The following is a 22,882-nucleotide window of genomic DNA, read 5'->3' as shown; positions in this document are numbered from 1 at the left end:
TACATATACTTTGTGCATGTAATAATAGATAATTTATAAAATAAGAATTGTTTTTTTCTAAATAATAAGTCATTGAAAAACAATTTGATTAATAATAGATTATCTACAAAATATCACAAAACGTAAGACGTTTGGCATTGCCATTTAAAAAACACTTAATTTAAAATAGAAAAAAAAAAATCTGCGATTTCAATAAGCAAGTTAGGGGGTGCTTATTTTAAAAAAGTGTGAATTTAAACCAAAATCATGAATTCACATAACCAATATTTAATAAAAAAGTACTTTTTAACATGTTTTACCAAACGTTTTTACGATTATAAAAAATAGCGATTTCAAAAATGCAATTTTTAAAAAAGCTATTTTTAAAATCGCACTTATTGAAACCGCAATCCCAAACGGACCCTTAATCTTCCATATGTATTTTTTTAATTGAGAAAAAACTACAACTTCAAGAGTTAACTTTGTTTTTTTTTTTTTTTTTTTTCTCTCTCTCTCTCTCCACCCTTCAACAATAATAACCTAAAAATTCAATCCCGAAGTAATTCCTATTCTTAACCTTTCAAAAATGCAATTTTTTAAAAAAATCAATTTTTAAAATCATACTTATTAAAATTGCAATCTCAAACGAATCCTTAATAAGAATAACACAATCCTCTTCAAACAATTGTAATTGAGTATTAACTGTATTTGTAGGCTGTTTATTTTTATTTTTTTTCCAGTTTATTCTTTGATGAAAATTGCAACTTCTGAATTAAGATAATAAATTGTTTGGATTTTTAGTGGGCTAATGGAAGATTATAGTGTGTTTATTTGATTTTTGTGCAAAAAAAAAAAAAAAAAGAATAAAAACTCTTTCGAAAACACTAAAGAGATAATTAAACATTGAACCTAAGATGATTTATCTTATCGCATTAAATGATGAGTGCAATATTTTGTTTTACTAGGTACTTATAAAATAAAAAGATTTTATTTATTTTGCACTGTATTTGATTCCGTCTAGTGTTTCTATTTAATTGAAAATTTTGTTGTTTGGATTTATCTTTGTGTGTCTATGTATAAATGTTTTATGACAGTAAATTGATTATTTTTATGTTTGTTTCTCTAGAAAGTTTCTTTGTATTGAAATATAATAGGTATCACACCAATAAGATTTTATGTTTTAATTCATTTGAATATTTTATTGGATTTTTTTTTTCATTTTTGTGATTTACTTGGATTTTCTAGCATTTTTTGAAAGTGTTGAAGAGATTTATTTGATTGAATTAAATATTGAGTGAAATATGTGTTTTATTTTGTATTAAAAAGAAGAGAGAAGATTTTGTTTATTTTACTCTGTATTTTTCTGAAATGATTAGAATTTTATGGATTTTATTTGTATTGAAATATAATAAGTATCACATCAATAATATCAGAGTTTTCTACTAATTTTCTATTAATATTTTGATAATCGGAATTCAAGTTGTATTCTTGCTATTTTTTTTCCTTTTATACTTTCCATTAAGTACATGTTTGGTACACTTCAAAAAAGAAAAAGTACATGTTCAGCATTGTACTGGTGTATAACATTTAGTATGCATTTTCATTAAAAGAGGCATGATAGATTTTTGCACACACCTATTCTAATTTATAATGAAAAATAAGATGTGATGCGTTTAAGTTTTTGAAATTATATTCTAATATGCGCAGATTATGTGCTAGTTACAATAATTGATAGTATTAAATAAGAAAATCAAATAATATATTAATATCTCGAGCCGACTCTAGTCTGAGTCATACTCTTGTTGGGTCTACAAACTTAAATCCTTGCTAGGCTATAAAAGGTCATCACTTGTAGTTCTGGCCATACACCACCGCTAGCCACCTCTTGGGCCACCCCCTCCTCCCCAAGGGTGGCAGCCACCCCCTCCCCAGGGGTGGCAAGCTGGCAGTCATTCCTCTATTTCTTTAAAATTATAGTTTTATGTGTGTGGTGAAAGATAGAGAAATTTTGAAGTTTTTAGGTGTGAGTAATTGTTATAAAATGCAAATTTTGAGCACCCATATGTTCAAAATTGGAGACGTTTAAATAGTAACACACCCTTTAAATGTTTCTATTAACGCGTGAAAGGCAATGTTTTTCAAAAACGTCACTAATTGGCCTTATTTTTTTTAGTGTCTCTAGCTAGTTCCTTCTTAAGCTAATATATTTAGGTGCAATGTGCAAGGATGTGTATCTGCACACAAGTATGTTAATAATCAATGACAAAAATCGTTGCGTGAAAGAAGGAGAGAGAGAGAGAGCTGGGAGAGGAAAAAATCGTTGGAGGAAAAGAAGAAAAAAAAAAAAAAAAAAAGAAAAGAAAGAAGAAAATGTTAAATTAATAAAGAGAGAGGGAGAGAGAGAAATAGCAAATAAATCATATAGACATCATCTAGCATATATGACACTGTTCATAAATGCATCTAAAATGCACTTTAATGGCTAATCTATGTGGGGACACTTTTACTCATTTACTTAGCCATTTTGCATAAAAGTGTAATATGGCTAATCTAATGCGAGAACTCTAAGAGATAATAATTAAACAATGAAAGTTTATAAAACTAAGCATGGAAGGCTGATTTTTAAAAGGTGAGAGTGATTTCAAATCGTGCCTACAAGAATTAGACTTGGAGTAAAACTCCTTATTAACACCCTACTTGGTGATAACTCCCACTCACTCGGCCAGGAGATTATTCATATACTAAGAATATGTTTGAAATTGTGTTTGAGCTATAGAACTTTTAAGAGGATGTTTGAACTTGCACCTGAGAAATAGAGCTTTAAGTCAAAAAGCGCTTTTTTTGCAAAAATTTCATTTTTAAGCTTTTGCCAAAAGTACGTTTTAGATATTTTTAGGCTTTTTGGACCCTTAAAAGCGCTTAATTTTTTTTTACTAAACGAATATTTTTTTTTTTCAAACAAACTTTTTGAGTATTAAAAGCACTTTTATGCCTCTTAATCGCAATCCCAAACAGGTCTCAAGTCAAAAAACATTTTTTTAGCAAAAGCTTCATTTTTTAACTTTTGCCAAAAGTGTGTTTTAGTCATTTTCAAAGTAAAAAAAGTCAAAGAAGTACTTTAAGAATTTACCAAACATGCCAGTTCTTATTTGACAAAACATTTTAAATACTAAAAATACTTTTTAAGCTCTATAACGAAATCCTAAATCGGCTATAAGGGTACCAATGATTATTGGAGTGTTCCGATTTTGTTTATAACACATTGTGGTTATTGGTCAACAACTTTCCCAGTCTTTTCGTCATCCTCTAGCCCCCATTTTCGGATCTTTTTCCAAAACGCATTGTCGCCACTTAACTAGTAAGTGGAAGACGTAGAAAAGCACAAGCAATGGAAAAAGAAGACGTACTTGATAAAAAGTGAGAAAGTTAAACCACCACAACAGATAGGGCCTTCATGTGACATGGTGTGAAATCATATTGCACTCAATAATGGAAGCATCTGAGTCACACTTTTTTAAAATCCAATTTGGAGTCTGTAGGCTATTAAAGCCCTTCACTTGTAGTTCTGGCCTAATCAAATTAAATAGCGAAAAACATAGTAAAAGATCATGGATAGCTATTTGTCTCACTCCATGTTCATGCGCTTGGTTTTTCTTCTCTCAATATTGTTCCTTGTTATTTTAACATTTCTTTCTCGCAACATGGCAATGCTGCCTTGGCTGAGCGATGATGGTTGAGCTGCCCACAGTGTTCCTGAAGGAGATCCGATGGAGCTTGCTGGCGACGACGGCCATGCAGGACCCAAGGGCTGAAGGACACTACTTTCACAACGTTCTTGAAGGAGATTTGGTGCAGGCTCAGCAAGAGGCACCACGTGTTGCCTTCGTTGATTAGGAAGAATATGATGATGGCAGACGCGTTATTATATATGGTTGAGTGAAGGGTAGGGCGATTTGCGATTCGTAGTTGAAGGGGAATTTTGGCGATTTGTAGATAATTTTCGTCTGATTTTCAATTTGCAATTTCGTCTAATTTGCAGTAATTCGTCTGGTTTTTGTTTGAATGAAAAATTTTAAAAACTATTATTTTAATCAAATATATAAGAAATTTAGATAAACAGTTGGACACAAGTTTTGAAAAGTAGTTAACTAAAATCGTAGGTTTTGAAACGTTCAAAGCCAAAGCATGTTGTAAATGTGTCTTCCAGGTCAATGCATTAGCTCTGCTTTGTTATCGTACTCGCATGGTATTCCAGAAAAAAAAAAAAAATTGAATTCTTTCAAATATGCAGTACACCTTTTATTAGCCTCCAAGCTCACAGAACCATAAATGCCACACTTCCTGATTTACAGATCACAGCCCAGAACAGCCATTTAGGGAATTGATTTCCCTTCCTTGTTTCCCCTCCAAACCAAATCTCTTTCCTTACCCTATTGACACCCTAAATTCCCTAATATTTTCCAGAATTCTGAACACAAACCCTATAATAAACATGCTGTCCTCCATTAAATTTGCTAGCGTGAACCATAACAATTAACAAAGTAATAGAGATGGTTAGATGATATACTCAATAACCACAAATAACAACACCAGAAGCCATAGCCAATTGCATTATTTGATATTTTGAAGCAATGCTTCCATGGAATACACAAACACTCCTACCAGAAAAATATAAGCTATATATAACAGTTATTAGGACACAAATTTAAAAGAACAAAAATGAGAAAACAGATTATTTACCAAACATATAAGAGCTCAAGGTGTCTTCATTTGATTGCTCTCAAGACTTTGAACTCGTCGATGACACGCCACTCTTCGACTGAGAGGAAGTAGCTGAAGCGTTGCTCCGTGCCTGTGAACTTTGGCTTGAGGATGACTCAGTGAAGAAAACTATGTGCTCCTGGTTGTCAGCAAATACTTGGAGAGATCTTGGAATCGGGGCCGGGTTCACATCTAAAACACCCTCAAGGATTTGAACTACCTGACCCATCGTCGGCCTGTTAGTTTCATCATCTTGGACGCACCAACAAGCAACTTTACAAACTCTTGTGATCTCTTCTGCATCAGCGTTTCCTTCTAACCTGGGATCTAATAGGCTAAGGACATCACCCCCTTCAGCTAAGAGGCTTGCAGCCCGAGTTGGGAAGAATCCAGTTTTGCCATCTGCTGAAGGCTCAGAGTTTCTCCTTCCCGAGACAAATTCGAAAAGCATCATTCCATAGCTGTAAACATCAGCCTTGGCCGTAATGGCCACCCCTGAAATCCACTCCGGAGCAAGATAACCTCTTGTGCCTCTCATGGTTGTCAGGACTCGGCTGAACTCACGCCCAACAAGCTTGGCCAGGCCAAAATCTGCCACTTTAGGACATAAATAGGCATCAAGAAGGATGTTTTCTGGTTTTATGTCACAGTGTATGATGCACTCTCTGCACTTCTCGTGGAGATAAGTCAACCCTCTAGCTGTTCCAATAGCAATCTGGTATCTTGTTTTCCAGTCCAAAAACTTTTCATGGAAAAGATGAGATTCTAATGAGCCATTCGGCATATAATCATAGACCAGCAACTTTCTAGCACCTTCAGAGCAGAACCCACGAAGCCGAACAAGATTTACATGTTGGATTGTCCCGATTGTACTGACTTCTGTGCGGAATTGCTTCTCTCCTTGGCTGATGCTTTCAAGTTTCTTGACTGCTATGAATGTTGAATCGGATAAGGTCCCTTTGAAAACAGAACCAAAGCCTCCTCCCCCCAACTTGTCTGAGAAATTCTTGGTCGCATTTTGCAAGTCTCTGTACCCAAATGCAACCAATGGACCCTCTACTGTTTTTCCTGTTCCAACAGCTCTGTTCCTTCTTCTAAGGATTACAACCACAAAAAGGCCTAGCAGAACTGCTGCAACTGAGCCCGCAACAGCACCAACAAGTATCCCCTTATTATTCTTTTTACTTGAGAACTCAGAAGCTGCAAGTTTGAGATTTAGAGTTCTCCCATTATGATCATCTCCTGAGAGTTGTTTCAGATTCAAGAGATCTCCAACCCAAAATGAACAATTGTTGCTTTCATATGCATAAGCAGTGCAAGAGCAGTTATTCAAGCAGGTGGATTCACATTCTGCAGCATTTCCAACCCCAACGGATTGTGGTTGTACAGGCAATGCCATGCTGGGCATTGGTAAAAACCTGTCCTCGAGCCTATTAGTAACATTGGTATTTTTACACTGTAAAGTGGTTATCCTCATGCACCCACCAGAATAATCCAATAAATTCCATTCGTTCTGCGACTTAGGAACAAAGCCTTTCAAGCAGCTACAAAAAGGCAAGGAATTTGGGTTGCAGCTACCAAAAGCCCCGCAAAAATCATAAACCTCGCATTGTGTTTTCGGTTGAGACCAAAACATATTCCACATATTGGTATTGTTTAGCCAGGTCAGTTGCTTAATCTGCCCAGAAACATCCATCACGAATCGAGAAATGATGGAAGGATCGTAAACAGAATAGGTGAAATAACTCTCATTTGTGTTGTTAACATAACTGAAGTTGCAGATATAATTGGAGTTCAATTCAGGAATTAAGCTAAAAATCTTCCCATCCCAAGGTCCACTAGTCCAATACTGAATGGACCTATTCCACAGAATAATATAGATAATGGTATCTGCCTCTGGCTGAAGATTGAAGAGTCCTGGTGCAGGATCCTCCTCATTCTTCCATGAAAAGACGCGTTGGTTTTCATTGGTAATTTTTTTGAATGCAATCTTACCACCAGGAAGCCATGTATCAGTTGGGTAATCAAAACTTTGCCATAAATATTTTGATGAATTAGACCCATCTCTCACAACAAGATTTCCATCATCTCGAAGAACAGCTTCTACAGGACTTGATGAAGTGTTGGAGGTCAAATTTGTGGACCAAACTGGGATCTGGGACTCATTGAAGAGAACCAAATTATCATCCGAGATTCTTAATACAGAAGAACTTTTATCAGAGACTGGTTTATCTCTGTTTGCCACCCAAACTATGGTTTGGGTTGAGACTTTGCTGAGACTGTACCACATGCCTATATAGTAGTTAGAAGAGTTACCTGGTTTGAAGAAACCCAGTACAAAGCTCCCACCTGCAGAGACAAGGGTTTGGTCACCAGAGAGAGATTGGTTGGCAGAGATGGCAGAGATGGTGTCAGCTCCATGGGAAAGATGGTTGTTGAGAGAGAAGCTCAGGAAGACAAGAGAAAGCATGAGCCATGGATTCTTCTTGGTATCCATGGCTGCAAAGAATTTTAGCAGAGTAGCTAGATCTTCTGAGGAACAATAGCTATGTTTGGCGAGGGAAGAGCCCCGCACTGTAGCTGGAACGGCACCGTTCCAGCTACAGTGCCAATTGACACGTGGCAGCAGAAATTGATTTTTTTATCTTAATTTTTTTTTTTTTAAATCAAAATATTAAAAAAAAAAAAAAAAAAAAAAAAAAAGGAGGAGAGCAGCTGGGGTGGTTCCAGCCACCCCTTGGCCAATGGGGTGTGGGGGACCACTCCCATTTTAGCCAAGATGGCTGGAGGCCACTATTGACTCTGGGGGTGGAGTGAACCACCCCGTGTAGAGGGTGGTCGTACCCAGCTAAAAAAAAAAAGGGAGCGGGTGCATTTGGGGTGGGTGGGACCACCCCAAAGGGGGCTGAGGGTGGTTTAGACCCACCCCACTTAGCGGCCGTATGGTGGTGAAACCACGACCCCATGAGGGGTGGTGGAGCCACCCCAAAGCTCACCTCCCAGTTCCTTTTTTTTTTTTTTTTTGGAAGAGATGGCAGGACCATTACGTATTCGACCTCGAGCTCGAGCTGGAACCACCCGGCGTTCTCCCTCTTTTTCTTTTTTTTTTTTAATATTTGATTTAAAAGATAAATTCTCAACTGTAGCCCTGATAGCATTATTAGTTAGAAATAGTCGCGAATTCATTTACGATCTTGAACTCTTTATTGCCAAACTATATATCACTATATATATATATATATATATATGTGTGTGTGTGTGTGTGTGAAAGATAGAAAAATTTTGAAGTTTTTAGGTGTGGGAAATTGTTATAAATGTAAATTTTGAGCGCCCATATTTTCAAAATTAGAGACATTTAAATAGTAACACACTCTTCAAACATTTCTATTCAAGCGTGAAAGGCGATGTTTTTCAAAAAGTCACTAATTGGCCTTTTTTTTTTAGTGTCTCTAGCTAGTTCCTTCTTAAGCTAATATATTTAGGTGCAATGTGCAAGGATGTGTATCTACACACAAGTATGTTAATAATCAATGACAAAAATCGTTGCACGAAAGGAGAGAGAGAGAGAGAGAGAGAGAGAGCTGGGAGAGGAAAAAATCGTTGGAGGGAAAGAAGAAAAAAAAAATGAAAAGAAAGAAGAAAATGTTAAAGAAAGAGAGAGGGAGAGAGAGAAATAGCAAATAAATCATATAGATATCATCTAGCATATATGATACTGTTCATAAATGCATCTAAAATGCACTTTAGATGGCTAATCTATGTGGGGACACTTTTACTCATTTACTTAGCCATTTTGCATAAAAGTTTAATATGGCTAATCTAATGCGAGTACTCTAAGAGATACTAATTAAACAATGAAAGTCTATAAAACTAAGCATGGAAGGTTGATTTTTAAAAGGTGAGAGTGATTTCAAATCGTGCCTACAAGAATTAGACTTGGAGTAAAACTCCTTATTAACACCCTACTTGGCGATAACTCCCACTCACTCGACTATGAGATTATTCATATACTAAGAGCATGTTTAGAATTGCGTTTAAGGTATAGAGCTTTTAAGAACTTGTTTGAACTTGCGTCTAAGAAATAGAGATTTAAGTCAAAAAGCGTTTTTTTTGCAAAAACTTCATTTTTAAGCTTTTGTCAAAAGTGCACTTTTGTTATTTTTAGGCTTTTTTTACCCTTAAAAGCACTTAATTTTTTTTTACCAAACGAATATTTTTTTCTTCAAACAGATTTTTTTAGTGTTAAAAGCACTTGCAGGCCTCTTAATCGCAATCGTAAATATGTCCCAAGTCAAAAAGCATGTTTTTAGCAAAAGCTTCATTTTTTAACTTTTGCCAAAAGTGTATTTTAGCCATTTTCAAAGTAAAAAAAGTCAAAGAAGTACTTTTAGAATTTTTTACCAAACATGCCAATTCTTGTTTGACAAAACATTTTAGATACTAAAAGTACTTTTTAAGCTCTATAACGAAATCCTAAATCGGCCATAAGGGTACCGATGATTATTGGATTGTTCCGATTTTGTCTATAACACGTTGTGGTTATTGGTCAACAACTTTCCGAGTCTTTTCGTCATCTTCTAGCCCCCATTTTCGGATCTTTTTCCAAAACGCATTGTCGCCACTTAACTAGTAAGTGGAAGACGTAGAAAAGCACAAGCAATGGAAAAAGAAGACGTACTTGATAAAAAGTGAGAAAGTTAAACCACCACAACAGCTATGGCCTTCATGTGACATGGTGTGAAATCATATTGCACTCAATAATGGAAGCATCTGAGTACACTTTTTTTAAATCCCATTTGGAGTCTGTAGGCTATAAAAGCCCTTCACTTGTAGTTCTGGCCTTTGTCAAATTAAATAGCGAAAAACATAGTAAAAGATCATGGATAGCTATTTGTCTCACTCCATGTTCATGCGCTTGCTTTTTCTTCTCTCAATATTGTTCCTTGTTATTTTAACATTTCTCTTCTTTCTCTCTTTTTTAACGTTTCTTTCCCGCAACATAGCAATGCTGCCTTGGCTGAGCGATGATGGTTGAGCTGCTCACAGTGTTCCTGAACGAGATCCAGTGTAGCTTGCTGGCGACGACGGCCATGCAGGACCCAAGGGCTGAAGGCCACTACTTTCACAACGTTCTTGAAGGAGATTTGGTGCAGGCTCAGCAGGCGGCACCACGTGTTGCCTTCGTTGATTAGGAAGAATATGATGATGGCAGACGCGTTATTATATATGGTTGAGTGAAGGGTAGGGCGATTTGCGATTCGTAGTTGAAGGGGAATTTTGGCGATTTTCAATTTGCAATTTCGTCTAATTTGCAGTAATTCGTCTGGTTATTGTTTGAATGAAAAATTTTAAAAACTATTATTTTAATCAAATATAGAAGAAATTTAGATAAACTGTTGGATACAAGTTTTGAAAAGTAGTTAACTAAAATCGTAGGTTTTGAAACGTTCAAAGCCAAAGAATGTTGTAAATGTGTCTTCCAGGTCAATGCATCAGCTCTGCTTTGTTATCGTACTCGCATGGTATTCCAGAAAAAAAAAAAAAAAAAATTGAATTCTTTCAAATATGCAGTACAACTTTTATTAGCCTCCAAGCTCACAAAACCATAAATGCCACACTTCCTGATTTACAGTTCACAGCCCAGAACAGCCATTGAGGGACTTGATTTCCCTTCCTTGTTTCCCCTCCAAACCAAATCTCTTTCCTTACCCTATTGACACCCTATATTCCCTAATATTTTCCAGAATTCTGAACACAAACCCTATAATAAACATGCTGTCCTCCATTAATTTGCTAGCGTGAACCATAACAATTAACAAAGTAATAGAGATGATTAGATGATATACTGAATAACCACAAATAACAACACCAGAAGCCATAGCCAATTGCATTATTTGTTATTTTGAAGCAATGCTTCCATGGAATACACAAACACTCCTACCAGAAAAATATAAGCTATATATAACAGTTATTAGGACACAAATTTAAAAGAACAAAAATGAGAAAACAGATTATTTACCAAACATATAAGAGCTCAAGGTGTCTTCATTTGATTGCTCTCAAGACTTTGAACTCGTCGATGACACGCCACTCTTCGACTGAGAGGAAGTAGCTGAAGCGTTGCTCCGTGCCTGTGAACTTTGGCTTGAGGATGACTCAGTGAAGAAAACTATGTGCTCCTGGTTGTCAGCAAATACTTGGAGAGATCTTGGAATCGGGGCCAGGTTCACATCTAAAACTCCCTCAAGGATTTGAACTACCTGACCCATCGTCGGCCTGTTAGTTTCATCATCTTGGACGCACCAACAAGCAACTTTACAAACTCTTGTGATCTCTTCTGCATCAGCGTTTCCTTCCAACCTGGGATCTAATAGGCTAAGGACATCACCCCCTTCAGCTAAGAGGCTTGCAGCCCGAGTTGGGAAGAATCCAGTTTTGCCATCTGCTGATGGCTCAGAGTTTCTCCTTCCCGAGACAAATTCGAAAAGCATCATTCCATAGCTGTAAACATCAGCCTTGGCTGTAATGGCCACCCCTGAAATCCACTCCGGAGCAAGATAACCTCTTGTGCCTCTCATGGTTGTCAGGACTCGACTGAACTCACGCCCAACAAGCTTGGCCAGGCCAAAATCTGCCACTTTTGGACATAAATAAGCATCAAGAAGAATGTTTTCTGGTTTTATGTCACAGTGTATGATGCACTCTCTGCACTTCTCGTGGAGATAAGTCAACCCTCTAGCTGTTCCAATAGCAATCTGGTATCTTGTTTTCCAGTCCAAAAACTTTTCATGGAAAAGATGAGATTCTAATGAGCCATTTGGCATATAATCATAGACCAGCAACTTTCTATCACCTTCAGAGCAGAACCCACGAAGCCGAACAAGATTTACATGTTGGATTGTCCCGATTGTACTGACTTCTGTGCGGAATTGCTTCTCTCCTTGGCTGATGCTTTCAAGTTTCTTGACTGCTATGAATGTTGAATCGGATAAGGTCCCTTTGAAAACAGAACCAAAGCCTCCTCCCCCCAACTTGTCTGAGAAATTCTTGGTCGCATTTTGCAAGTCTCTGTACCCAAATGCCACCAATGAACCCTCTACTGTTTTTCCTGTTCCAACAGCTCTGTTCCTTCTTCTAAGGATTACAACCACAAAAAGGCATAGCAGAACTGCTGCAACTGAGCCCGCAACAGCACCAACAATTATCCCCTTATTATTCTTTTTACTCGAGAACTCAGAAGCTGCAAGTTTGAGATATAGAGTTCTCCCATTAGGATCACCTACAGTGAGTTGTTGCAGATTCACGAGATCTCCAACCCAAATTGAACAATTATTGATTTCATAAGCATAAGCAGTGCAAGAGCAGCTATTCAAGCAGGTGGATTCACATTCTGCAGCATTTCCAACCCCAACAGATTGTGGTTGTACAGGCAATGCCATGCTGGGCATTTGAAAGAACCTGTCCGCCTGTCTATTAGTAAGATTGGTATTCTCACACTGTAAAGCAGTTCTCCTCATGCACCCACCAGAAAAATCTGACAAATTCCAGTCGCTCTGCGACTTCTGAGCAAAACCTCTTAAACAGCTACAAAAAGGCAAGGATTTTTCGTTGCAGCTACCAAATGCCCCGCAAAAAGCATAAACCTCACATTGTGTTTTCGGTTGAACCCAAAACAAATTCCACTGTTTGGTATTTTCTAACCATGTATACTGCTTAATCTGCCCAGAAACATCCATCACGAATCGAGAAATGGTGGAAGGATTGTAAAGAGAATAGGTGAAATAACTCTCATTTGTGTTGTTAACATAACTGAAGTTGTAGATATAATTGGCCCTCATTTCAGGAACTAAGCTAAAAATCTTCCCATCCCAAGCTCCACTAGTCCAATACTGAATGGACCTATTCCACAGAATAATATACGAACTGGTATTTGCCTGTAGTTCAAGATTGAAGAGTCCTGGTGCAGGATCCTCCTCATTCTTCCATGAAATGAGGCGTTGTTTTTCATTGGTAATTTTGTTGAATGCAATCTTACCACCAGGAAGCCATGTATGAGCTGGGTTATCAAAACTTTGCCATAAATATTTTGATGAATTAGACCCATCTCTCACAACAAGATTTCCTTCATCTAGAAGAACAGCTTCTACAGGACTCGATGAAGTGGTGGAGGTCAAATTTGTGGACCAAACTGGGATTTGGGACTCATTGAAGAGAACCAAATTACCACCCGAGATTTTTAATACAGAAGAACTTATATCAGAGACTGGTTTATCTCTGTTTGCGACCCAAACTATGGTTCGGGTTGAGACTTTGCTGAGACTGTACCACATGCCTATATAGTAGTTAGAAGAGCTACCTGTTTGGAAGAAACCCAGTTCAAAGCTCCCACCTGCAGAGACAATGGTTCGGTCACCAGAGAGAGATTGGTTGGCAGAGATGGCAGAGATGGTGTCAGCTCCATGAGAAAGATGGTTGTTGAGAGATAAGCTGAGGAAGACAAGAGAAAGCATGAGCCATGGATTCTTCTTGGTATCCATGGCTGCAAAGAATTTTTGCAGAGTAGCTAGATCTTCTGAGGAACAATAATTACAAGAGGGATTCAGGGAGAGAGTCCAGGAAGGGGTCTAAATACTAATATCTCCACCTCGTCCCTGTTGCCACTTGCCACTTGCCAGAGGTAATTTATAGACTCAACTGACGACTACACCCTTCAGCATATTTGTCGTGTTGTGTCCGATATTGTGGGGGGCAACTATTTCTTTTTGCCTCTTGACTCTCATGTGGAAGCCCTTAAAATCACGTGGTTGTAGCCTCAAAAGGAGAAAGTATATCATATAATTTTCTCCTTTCCTCCCACTAAAAAGGGAAACTACAAAGAAAATAAGACTTTTTTTTTTTTTTTGTTATTCTTTTTGAAGTAATTATAAGAAAGTATAGGAAGAATGGATGACACCCATAAATATGAGATTAAAATACATAGAAACTACAATAAAAACTTACCCATGCATTCTCTCAATTTTTTTTTTATTAATTAATTAGACATATTTATCTACAATTCAACTGCCAAAACCTTGCACCAGATATCTTAATAGGCCCATTTGACTGATTAAATGTTTGGACAATTCAAAACTTATTCGGCCAAATGGTCTCATCATGGCCTCTCTCCCAATATACTATATCTAATTTTTTTGGAAATGATAGTACTATCAAGTCAAGCAGAACAAAAATAAAAATGTTCCTGATTAGATATGTCATGGCCATTTTGGTCATTTGGAGGAGATTGAGTGGCCACAGGCCAACATGGCCGTGCTGCCGTGCACCATGCAGCGAAAAGTCAAAGAAACGCTTTCAAATCCCAAATCCCAGTGCAAGACAACCTTTCGGACAAAAGATGAAATTTTGGACTTTACTACAATATTTAGCATAATTATTTCTTCACTATGTCTCTGTAGAAGAAGACCTTGGCTGGGTCAAACCTTGGTCACAGTTTTGAACGCACAGGCCACAACCACAAATAAACCTTTCGATTTTCGAAGGATTTAGATGTGAACGATTATTCGTGGTATGACTTGGTCCACCACGAGTCACAACTTACAAAGGTCAATTTTACCTTTCCAATTTGTCCTACGTGTAGGTCCACCGAGCATCATTTGGGTATATATAACACATCCATGCCATACGTATTTCTGACCGAATCAAACCTACAAAAAATCACGTCCATCAACGGTGTTAAAAGAAGTTTAGACTCAAAGCCACATACATCTATAAATCTCCATATGATAATGGGTCTTGTTTCTTACGAGAAACAACAAAGCGAGAAAGGCATATACGTGTGCCGTGTTGGAAAACATAGACAAGTCATTTTCACTCCGAAAAAGATTTATGGTACTGGTGGGTTTTTGCAGTTGCGCCTAATTGGGTTCACATGCCCCACAGATTTTGACCCGCTATTTTCTTGGATTCAGCTATAACCCACCATTGGTCAATCTGTTAGAACGTTCTCTGTCTCGGCCATGACTTGCGGTCCATCTAGACAGCACCAAAAGAGACCCCAGTAGAAGAGACAAGAGTCTGCTGCCGCCGGCTCGCATTAATTTATTTTCCACCACCCAGACTTTTTCTCACATCAGGATGGTAAAAGAGTCATGATACACATTTCTCTCAATTTTTTTTCAACCATCTTTTTTTATAAATATAATAAATTTATCATTGATTTGTGAATTTATGTAAGTTACACAAAAATTTAATAGTAGATTCACCTATTTATTATAAGAAGATTGTTGAAAAATCGTCGAGAAAATAATTTTTATCATTTCTCAAGCTCCTCAATCACACGGCATGAGAACAAAAGCGTGAATTCTATGATATCAGTCAATGTACCTAATGGAGGACGTTGGTTGAATTTAAAAATATGAGAAGGAAGAAAGTTGAAACGCATAAAGAACAAAAGTTCAGAGGGTTAGACTATCTCTCATACAAATTACAGCACACGTTTGCCACAAGAATTTCTAGATAGTCCGCCCATAACACCTTATTGCCGTCAAGCCATCATATGAGAATTCCCACTTCGATCTTTCTCAGACCTAGACTGCTACAATGGCTTTTCTTTTCTTTTTTTGACAAATTACAGATAGCTTCTTCTTCTTCTTCTTCTTCTTCTTCTTCACTAATGTCAAACCAGATGACCAGAACAAACATTTTCTTCTTCTCCATTAAAAACCCTCTTCTGCTTCTTCTCCACTAATGTCAAACCAGATGACCAGAAAAAAACCTCTTCCTAAAAGTCCTATGAATACCTAGGAAACAAGTGTATGACAAGTCATGACCAAATCCCACTCCACCACATGCATTTTCTTCCGGAGGAAACTTTGATACTAAGGGCCCGTTTGGTTTGCGAATAAACCCCTAGAATAGAATGACTATTTCCATGAAATAGTCATTCTTTTATTTAGTAGGGATTTATTCCTGAAAATAGTTATTCTTATAAAAATGATTAATCACATCCACACAGGAATAGTTATTCCTTATGGGAAGGATAAGGTTTTTCAAAAAAAAAATTTTTCCTTAAACTTAAAATAAAAAAAAATAATAATAAAAAAAAAAAAAATTGGTTAAATGTGTGGTGGCCGACCACCCAAACGGGTGGCCAGCCACCACAGAATGCACTAGGGGTGGCCACGCCACCCCCAATGTGAATCGTGGCCCCGATGAGAATCCGGGGTGGCGGTGGCGCAGCCACCCCCGATGTGAATTGGGGTAGCTAGGCCACCCCAAAATCTCACCGAGGCCACGATTCACATCGGGGGTGGCGCAGAGGGCCTCGGTGGCCAGCCACCCATTGGGGTGGTCGGCCACCACACGTTTAACCTTTTATTTTTCTTTTTTTTTTTTTAATTTGAGATTTGGGAAAATTAGAAATCAAATGGATTTTTTAGTAATTTTAGTTCAATTCCAATTATAAAATATGTATTGCTACCAAACTAGAGAATTTGAATAACTATTCAATTTCAACTTCTTCCATTCTCAGTAATAACTATTCCCTTTCCTAATGGAATACGCATTCCGCAAACCAAACGAGCCTTAAGTCTTAGTTCCATGAAGTCAGTTTGATTGCCAAACTCTCAAATATAACTCATGTAAATTTGTAATAGAGTTTTTAGGCATCATCCCAGAAAACCACCAAGAAAAAATTAATTGAGAAATTTATATTCAAAATATAGAATAACTATGCAAATCTCTCATAAAGTCTTATCTGAAATGTGTGTGATGCTTAAAAGCTTTATGTTTTCCATGACTAATACCCTTTCTAGCTGCATTCTAGGTACATAAAAATGGCATTAAACATGCAGAATCAGATCAGTGAAATTGTTCTGAAAGCTTAGTCAAGACTCAAAATTCTTTACACATGATAACCAACAAAATTATACAATGGACACAACTACAGCCAAAAATCTTAAACAACAAGAAGGGAACGTTCAAACAAATACCTTTCTTCTTAAATCAACATGTTATCTGTAATGCATATCCTCGGAACAATTTATTTGAACAGAATTGCAATGGCCATGTAATAGTGGATTCTTTTCTTCTCAACAACTTAGAGGTGCTTGAAAGACTAAAAGCAAGAAAAAATATTTTAACACAATGTGCTTGTTGATTTTTCAACACGGCTTCTCTACCATATATAAGCAGGTAAAGAACATGTACTCATATCCCAGAGAAAACCAAAAACCTACCTTCGATCTTCCTGTTTGCAGCAATTCATCCTGAATTCCATTCTGTAATGCAAATTATAACTCTCGGATATATGTGGGAGAAAAGGAATAAAAAGATCCTTCTTTACACCTATATGTCGCGGCAGTTTCAAACTTTACAATTGGATACTCAAATCTAAATTTTACACGCAACATCAGTCATACCTTTATACTGCCGACAATGAATGCTAATCAATTCAGACAGTCATCTTCCATAATCTTTGCACCACGCTGTATTCGTCTCAATGCACTTATCCTGCTCACATGAATACCTGAATGTTTCACCATCACTGTCCTTTCTCTTGTCCTCTCTGACTCAGCAGAAGCACCACCACTGCTAAAGGCAGTTCTAAGACAGACAGCTGGAACTCTTTCATCTCTCTCCTTTCTCTTGTGTTTGTGAAGTGATCTTTGAACTGGTTGGTTCGCTCCACAAAGGCATCCAAAATAGTACAGAGGATCAACATAGCAAGATGATGAAGAGACAATGCCTTTCATGCTGGTTGGCTGGACAAGTTTTATAAAATCCTCTATCTCTGAAAAGCACGAATGATCAGAGTATGGAACAGTATAGATGTACTTATGAAACCTTTCCACAGAACCTGAATTTGCATTTGGGTTATCATTATGGTTCCCACTGTTTCCACTCCACTTATTTTTGTTGTAATGAGAAGTTAAAAGAGAACCAAAAAGTTTGTCACCTCTTTCAAGAGATTTTGTCACCCATGGAAGACCAGATGGCATGATGCCGATAGTTGGGCGCATTGTATTTAGTCCCTCTAGAGTTTCAATGTTAAAACTGTAACGAGGAACAGCTCGCACTCTTGTAAGAGAGGTCTTGGTTGTAAATATGTCATGGAACCCAAGAAGGTGCATAGTTCGCAAGCGTTCCGGCCACACCCAAATCTGTAATGAAGAAAAAAAGAGAATAGAGTGTAAAAAATAAATAGGCAACTAATAAGAACAAAAAAAACATATAAGATAAAGTGTCAATATTTGTATACCTACTTAATTTTACACAGGGAGAAGAGGCACTAAGCATATAGAGAATCTTTTAGTCGGATGATCAACGACACAGTATAAGTTTTCCAAATAGTTTATGGTATTATTATTTAATTTGCTGTTTAGAAAAAAAAAATGCAACAAAACTGATCAACGATCAAAAGGCTTTCTAAAGGTGATTTCCAAAGTGAAAGTGCCATTTAGCTGCATATGCATAATAGTACATCATGCACTTTCAGAGACCATCATAATAATCCATATATAAAAAGCTAGATTTTTCTCCTAATAAATGGGCATCAACAGACCTTTATTTTAAGCGTGCGTGAAATGTGAAGCAAAAGATCTTCTTTCCCCAAAGTGTCAATCGCAATAATGATATCATGTTCAGGATGGGAGACAATGATATCGACAACCTGTAACCAGCCATAAATTTAATTAGCAGTAAAACAAACATCTCTTAGCACTATTACATCATTGTAGGGAAAATTAGTATGATATTTGATAGGAAAAAAAAAATTGGATTCTGGAAAAGACCCTAAACTAGTACTGGTTGTCTATCCTAACTTAGTAATGATATTTAGAAGGTTTAACATAGTAGTGCCGATTGTTCAGTAACGTGCAGCTATAAAGTGAATAAAACTGCATCATACGATCAAGGCAAAACCAGAGAACCTTGCAGAGAAATGAGGAAGTGCACCTGCTGAGCTGCAGCTTGTCGAGAAGGAAAAATGTATGATGGATTGCAGTATGTGTTATCCAAGTAAAGGATGTCGACTACATCATCCTTGAGAGCATCAAGGAGCATGGTCCTTCCTACCTTTGCCCTCTTACTAGCTGTTTCCCAACGGAAATCACCAGTGAAAAGCAAACAGCCAAACTCTCCACGGAACAAAAACATGACTGCGCCTGTCGGATCAAGAAAAACAAATGCACAATAACAAGTATTTTCAGTAATTGCACCATCAATGAATAAAGGCCTCGCAACAGACAAATTAGGTTCAATAATAGAACCAGGTCCTGGATTCAATCATATTCTCTATGGTGGCTATGGTTTTCACTACAAAAGATAAACGATTCTACCACAACTTCCACATAAAAAAACAGACTGCAATATCTTCTCCTTCAATGTTTATGACTAGAATCCACAAACAACCTTAATTAGAACAAGAATGTGATGGTACTCTTGAAGCTGTGTTTGATAAATGTAAGCTACCATCTAACTAAGTATAAGATATGCTTAACACTCTTTCCTCCGTAAATAGAGGAAATTTGAAAGCATTTATTTTCATCTAAAGCAAAATTGTTGTATTGAGGATACTCTATTAAAATATCTTGTTATGCACATAATTATTGCGTTGGTTAGCACATTCAAGCACTAATCTACCTATCTAACCCATCACAAATGCTGCCAAACAACAAAACAAATTGAAATTATGGCATCCGAATTGCATCTTCCAAACAAAATTTTCTTTGACACCTTTACAAATTACGAGCATTAATCTACACGCGCAAACAAACCCTCACAGACACATATCAATCAACAATCCATAAATATTGAGATCGCAATTTGTCCTATTAACAAGAATTCCCTCTTTCTTAACATGTTGCTAATCTAAAATGCAAACTAATCCAATCCAATCCAAACCACATTATATTCCATAAGAACCTAAACCAAGCAACTGGAGAGCAAATTTACCGGGACAATGATGAGCGTCGATGGCCATGACCTCGACGGTGATGCGGGACTGTAATGTGGAAGAGGGAGAGAGAAGGGAAAGGGAGTGCCACGCGCCGAAGGGATCGAGGATGCGGAGCAAAGAGAGGTTGAAATTGGGGAATTTGGAGGGGAAGAGGTTGGCGGTGAGGCGGGAGCAGAAGAGTGGACCCTTGGCCCAGGTGGGCGACAGACCCTGGGTGTGGTCCGAGTGCAGGTGTGTCAAGAAGTAGGCCTGGCTCTGGCTCGTCCACCGGTCCACCGATATCAGCCCCTTCTCCATTCTACGCAACGGTGGCGTTTTGCACCGGCATGTGGAGAGAGAGAGAAGGGGGGAAAGTGGATTGTGTTATTTTGGCGGAGTGGTTGTTTTTGAAATTTTCATTTTGAACTTTGGGAATTTATAGGTGGTGGCGGGAGTTGTACGGGAGTGAGGGAGGGAATTTGAACGGGCCTCTTGGAGCCTTGGACTTGGAGGGCAGCATCCCTAATTGCGGATCGGAATTCCATTATTATCCCTACTCTGGTAGTGGGAAGGGGATGTGAAAGTGGGGTTTTTTGTCATCCGAGTAAGTTGTTTGGATAGGGCATCTTACAATTCCCTATAATTTTCTCTCATCTTTCTCTTCGGACAAAAGATGAAGGGATCCAAATTTCTTCATGGATTTACTGTCCGTTTGGTATCTGGAATAGTTATTTTTTTATTTGATAAATGTCTATTATTAAAAATAATTATTCTCATGAAAATTACTATTATGTTACACACATTTAATATGCAGATATACTCTTATATCTGTTTAATAATTATTTCTTTGTTTGGTAGTACAATATTCTCTTTAAAATAATAAACTATTCCTATAGAAAGAAAAAAGAAAAAGAAAAAAAATTAAATGAAATCTATGGATAATCATGATAAAGCTGAGGGGTCAAAGTAGCATGCTAATTGTGACAGCGAAACCACTTCTAATGCTTAAGATAGTGAAAACGGATTTGAAAAGGTGTACAAATGAAGTGTACGCAAAAATAATGTATAAAAACTAGCGTACCTATGAGATGGTTTGTTTTACTTTTTGTAGAGGCTATCCATCCTTAGTTAATAAGTGGGCTTGATAAGGCAAGTCCCACCACTCGTTGGGCATAGGAATCAATATTGAATGTGGTGTATCTTTGTAATTCAATCCTTTCGAGTGTTGGATCCGTCAACCCTTCATCATTACTAAGAAGGCTTGGAATCAGTGAAACCCTAAGCCCCCCCTCCAGAGCGCCACCTCCTCAGCGAAGGAGGGATGCCCGTTGCTTGCATCCCTCCTCCCCTCGACCTCTCTGCTTTGGGTGCTAGTATTTTACTTGATGTCCCTAATCCCGATGCCCCTTCTCTTCCCCCTTCCCGCCTCTCCTTTCCCCCTCTGCTTTTTCTCCCTTTTTGCCTATGTTCTTGTCATTCCCCTGGCCGCTCTTTTCCCCGCCATCTCCATTTGCAGCGCTCCCTGCTTGGGTTGAAATGAGTTGGGTGCTGGATCGGCTTGCCTTCGCCCGGTCCTCCTTCCCCCGCCTAGCTTCCCCCGATGCCTGCCCACCTCATTGCTTTTCGATTCCGCTGTGCCCATCCCACCTTTTGCATGAGTTCCGTTGATTTGGCTGGGTTTGTTTTTCGTTTCTCCCTGATTGTGCTTCTTTGCTTTCGTTCTTTGATTTTGGTTCTTTGTTTCCCAATTTTGTTTTTAGGCTTGTTTCTGTCTTTGGTGTTTTTTGTTCTATTGTGATTGTGTTCCCTCTCGATGGGTACTGTTATTGGAGGTTTTCACTCAAACTCTCTCCCTCCCTGTTTGTTTGTGTGTGCCACCGATCTCCTCCGTGCCCGCTTCGCCGCTCACCGCTCGGTGTCAGGTCTTTTCACACACCCCTCCCGCGCCAAGCTTTTTGTGCCACCTTCCGCGGCGGTTTCCAGCCAGCTCGCGATCGGCCTCCTTCGGCTGCTGTGACCCACTTTGTATGTTTTTTTCGCATTTATTTCACATTGTTGTTTTTCTGTTTTGTATTTCCTTTGAGTTTCCCTGTATTTTGTTTTCTTTGATGCAATTTCTTTTCCTGCATTTGTTTTGTTGTTCCCTTTATTTCCCTGTATGATTTTTCTTTTTGCTGTATTAAGGCTCTCCCCTCCTGTTTTGTTGCACCTGATTGCTGCTCGTTATTACTGGTCCAAACCCTTAGGTTGTGGATGTAAACTTTATCCTGGCTTTTCAGGTCGAGGAGGGTGAGTATCGACTTAGGGGTTTTGTTCTCAAAGTCGAGGAATAAGCGCTACCTATGCATTAGATGGTGTCTGTTTGATGCAGATATGATTTTTAAACCTGATGATTAGTCATAAGTTAGCAGATGCTTTGTTATGATTGATTTGATTTGTTGTTGATGACTGTATCTTTAGCTTCGGCTATGATTTACTTCAGAGTTTTTTGCTCTATTTGTAAGAGCTTTATGCTCGCGACTTTTATCAATGAATGAGTATGATATACTTCAAAAATAAAAAAATAAAATAAGAAAGGCTTGGAATCGCAAGGCACTACAAAGATTGTACATTGCTTTCCTTGAAGAGACTATTACCAAAGGCTCATTTTCATTTAAGAAATGCTACTCGGCATTCTTAAGTAATATTCTTCTAACATTCTTTCATAATTAAGTGGATTATGTTCATTACATGATTTATTGTTGTTTGGGGCGTGTGCAAAGGGAATGGCTCCAATGTGTACATTGTTTGGTAAGCCTAGGTCTCAGGCCTGGGCTGACAAGCCCTTGCCTGGCCCTCTAAACCTTTCTACATCCTAGATAAGTTGGCTCTCAATTCTGAAGATTAAGCAAGAAAATGTTGACATCCTTTACAAAAGGTGAAACAAACCATGTCATAGGTGGTACTCATTACATTAACCTACCATTAAATCTTAATACTTATTTAGATGTACATAATAGTTATTGGTGATATAGTGACCATAAAATGTTTCATTGGAGTCTCGAAAAAAAGGTAAAGGGTTAAAGTGGCATGGCGGTGGTGACGGTGAAATCACTTACAAGAGAAAGTGAATTTGAGAAGGTGTATAAACAAAATGTAAAGTAAGAATTAAATGTGTAAAAATAAGTATTAAGCATTTGCTCGGGTAGCTACACATTTCAACCATTACTT

The 22,882-nt window shown here is 37.8% G+C and overlaps 3 protein-coding genes across 4 annotated transcripts; all 3 read right to left on the bottom strand.

Moving 5' to 3' along the window:
• Positions 1-4,560: 4,560 nt before the first annotated feature.
• On the bottom strand, positions 4,561-7,278 carry LOC132180769 (G-type lectin S-receptor-like serine/threonine-protein kinase At2g19130). The gene has a single exon (XM_059593710.1). The coding sequence runs from the start codon at positions 7,235-7,237 to the stop codon at positions 4,760-4,762; it is 2,478 nt and encodes an 825-aa protein (XP_059449693.1). The 5' UTR covers positions 7,238-7,278; the 3' UTR covers positions 4,561-4,759.
• Positions 7,279-10,602: 3,324 nt separating this feature from the next.
• Positions 10,603-13,347, bottom strand: LOC132180760 (G-type lectin S-receptor-like serine/threonine-protein kinase At2g19130). Its single transcript, XM_059593694.1, has one exon. The coding sequence runs from the start codon at positions 13,275-13,277 to the stop codon at positions 10,800-10,802; it is 2,478 nt and encodes an 825-aa protein (XP_059449677.1). The 5' UTR covers positions 13,278-13,347; the 3' UTR covers positions 10,603-10,799.
• A 3,405-nt stretch (positions 13,348-16,752) lies between these two features.
• LOC132180763 (uncharacterized) lies at positions 16,753-20,118 on the bottom strand. 2 transcript variants are annotated; one of them, XM_059593700.1, is made up of 5 exons: positions 19,690-20,118; positions 18,691-18,899; positions 18,299-18,406; positions 17,693-17,897; positions 16,753-17,593 (listed from the first exon to the last, which is right to left on the bottom strand). In XM_059593700.1, the coding sequence occupies exons 1-5, from the start codon at positions 19,988-19,990 to the stop codon at positions 17,184-17,186; spliced, it is 1,233 nt and encodes a 410-aa protein (XP_059449683.1). In that variant the 5' UTR covers positions 19,991-20,118; the 3' UTR covers positions 16,753-17,183. The 2 variants fall into 2 exon arrangements, with proteins under 2 accessions (XP_059449683.1, XP_059449682.1); XM_059593699.1 differs by having other exon boundaries at positions 16,753-17,897.
• Positions 20,119-22,882: the final 2,764 nt, after the last annotated feature.

The sequence above is a fragment of the Corylus avellana genome, chromosome ca5 (assembly GCF_901000735.1).
Source record: "Corylus avellana chromosome ca5, CavTom2PMs-1.0".
NCBI lineage: Eukaryota > Viridiplantae > Streptophyta > Magnoliopsida > Fagales > Betulaceae > Corylus > Corylus avellana.
This window is presented reverse-complemented; position numbering and strand designations above follow the sequence as displayed.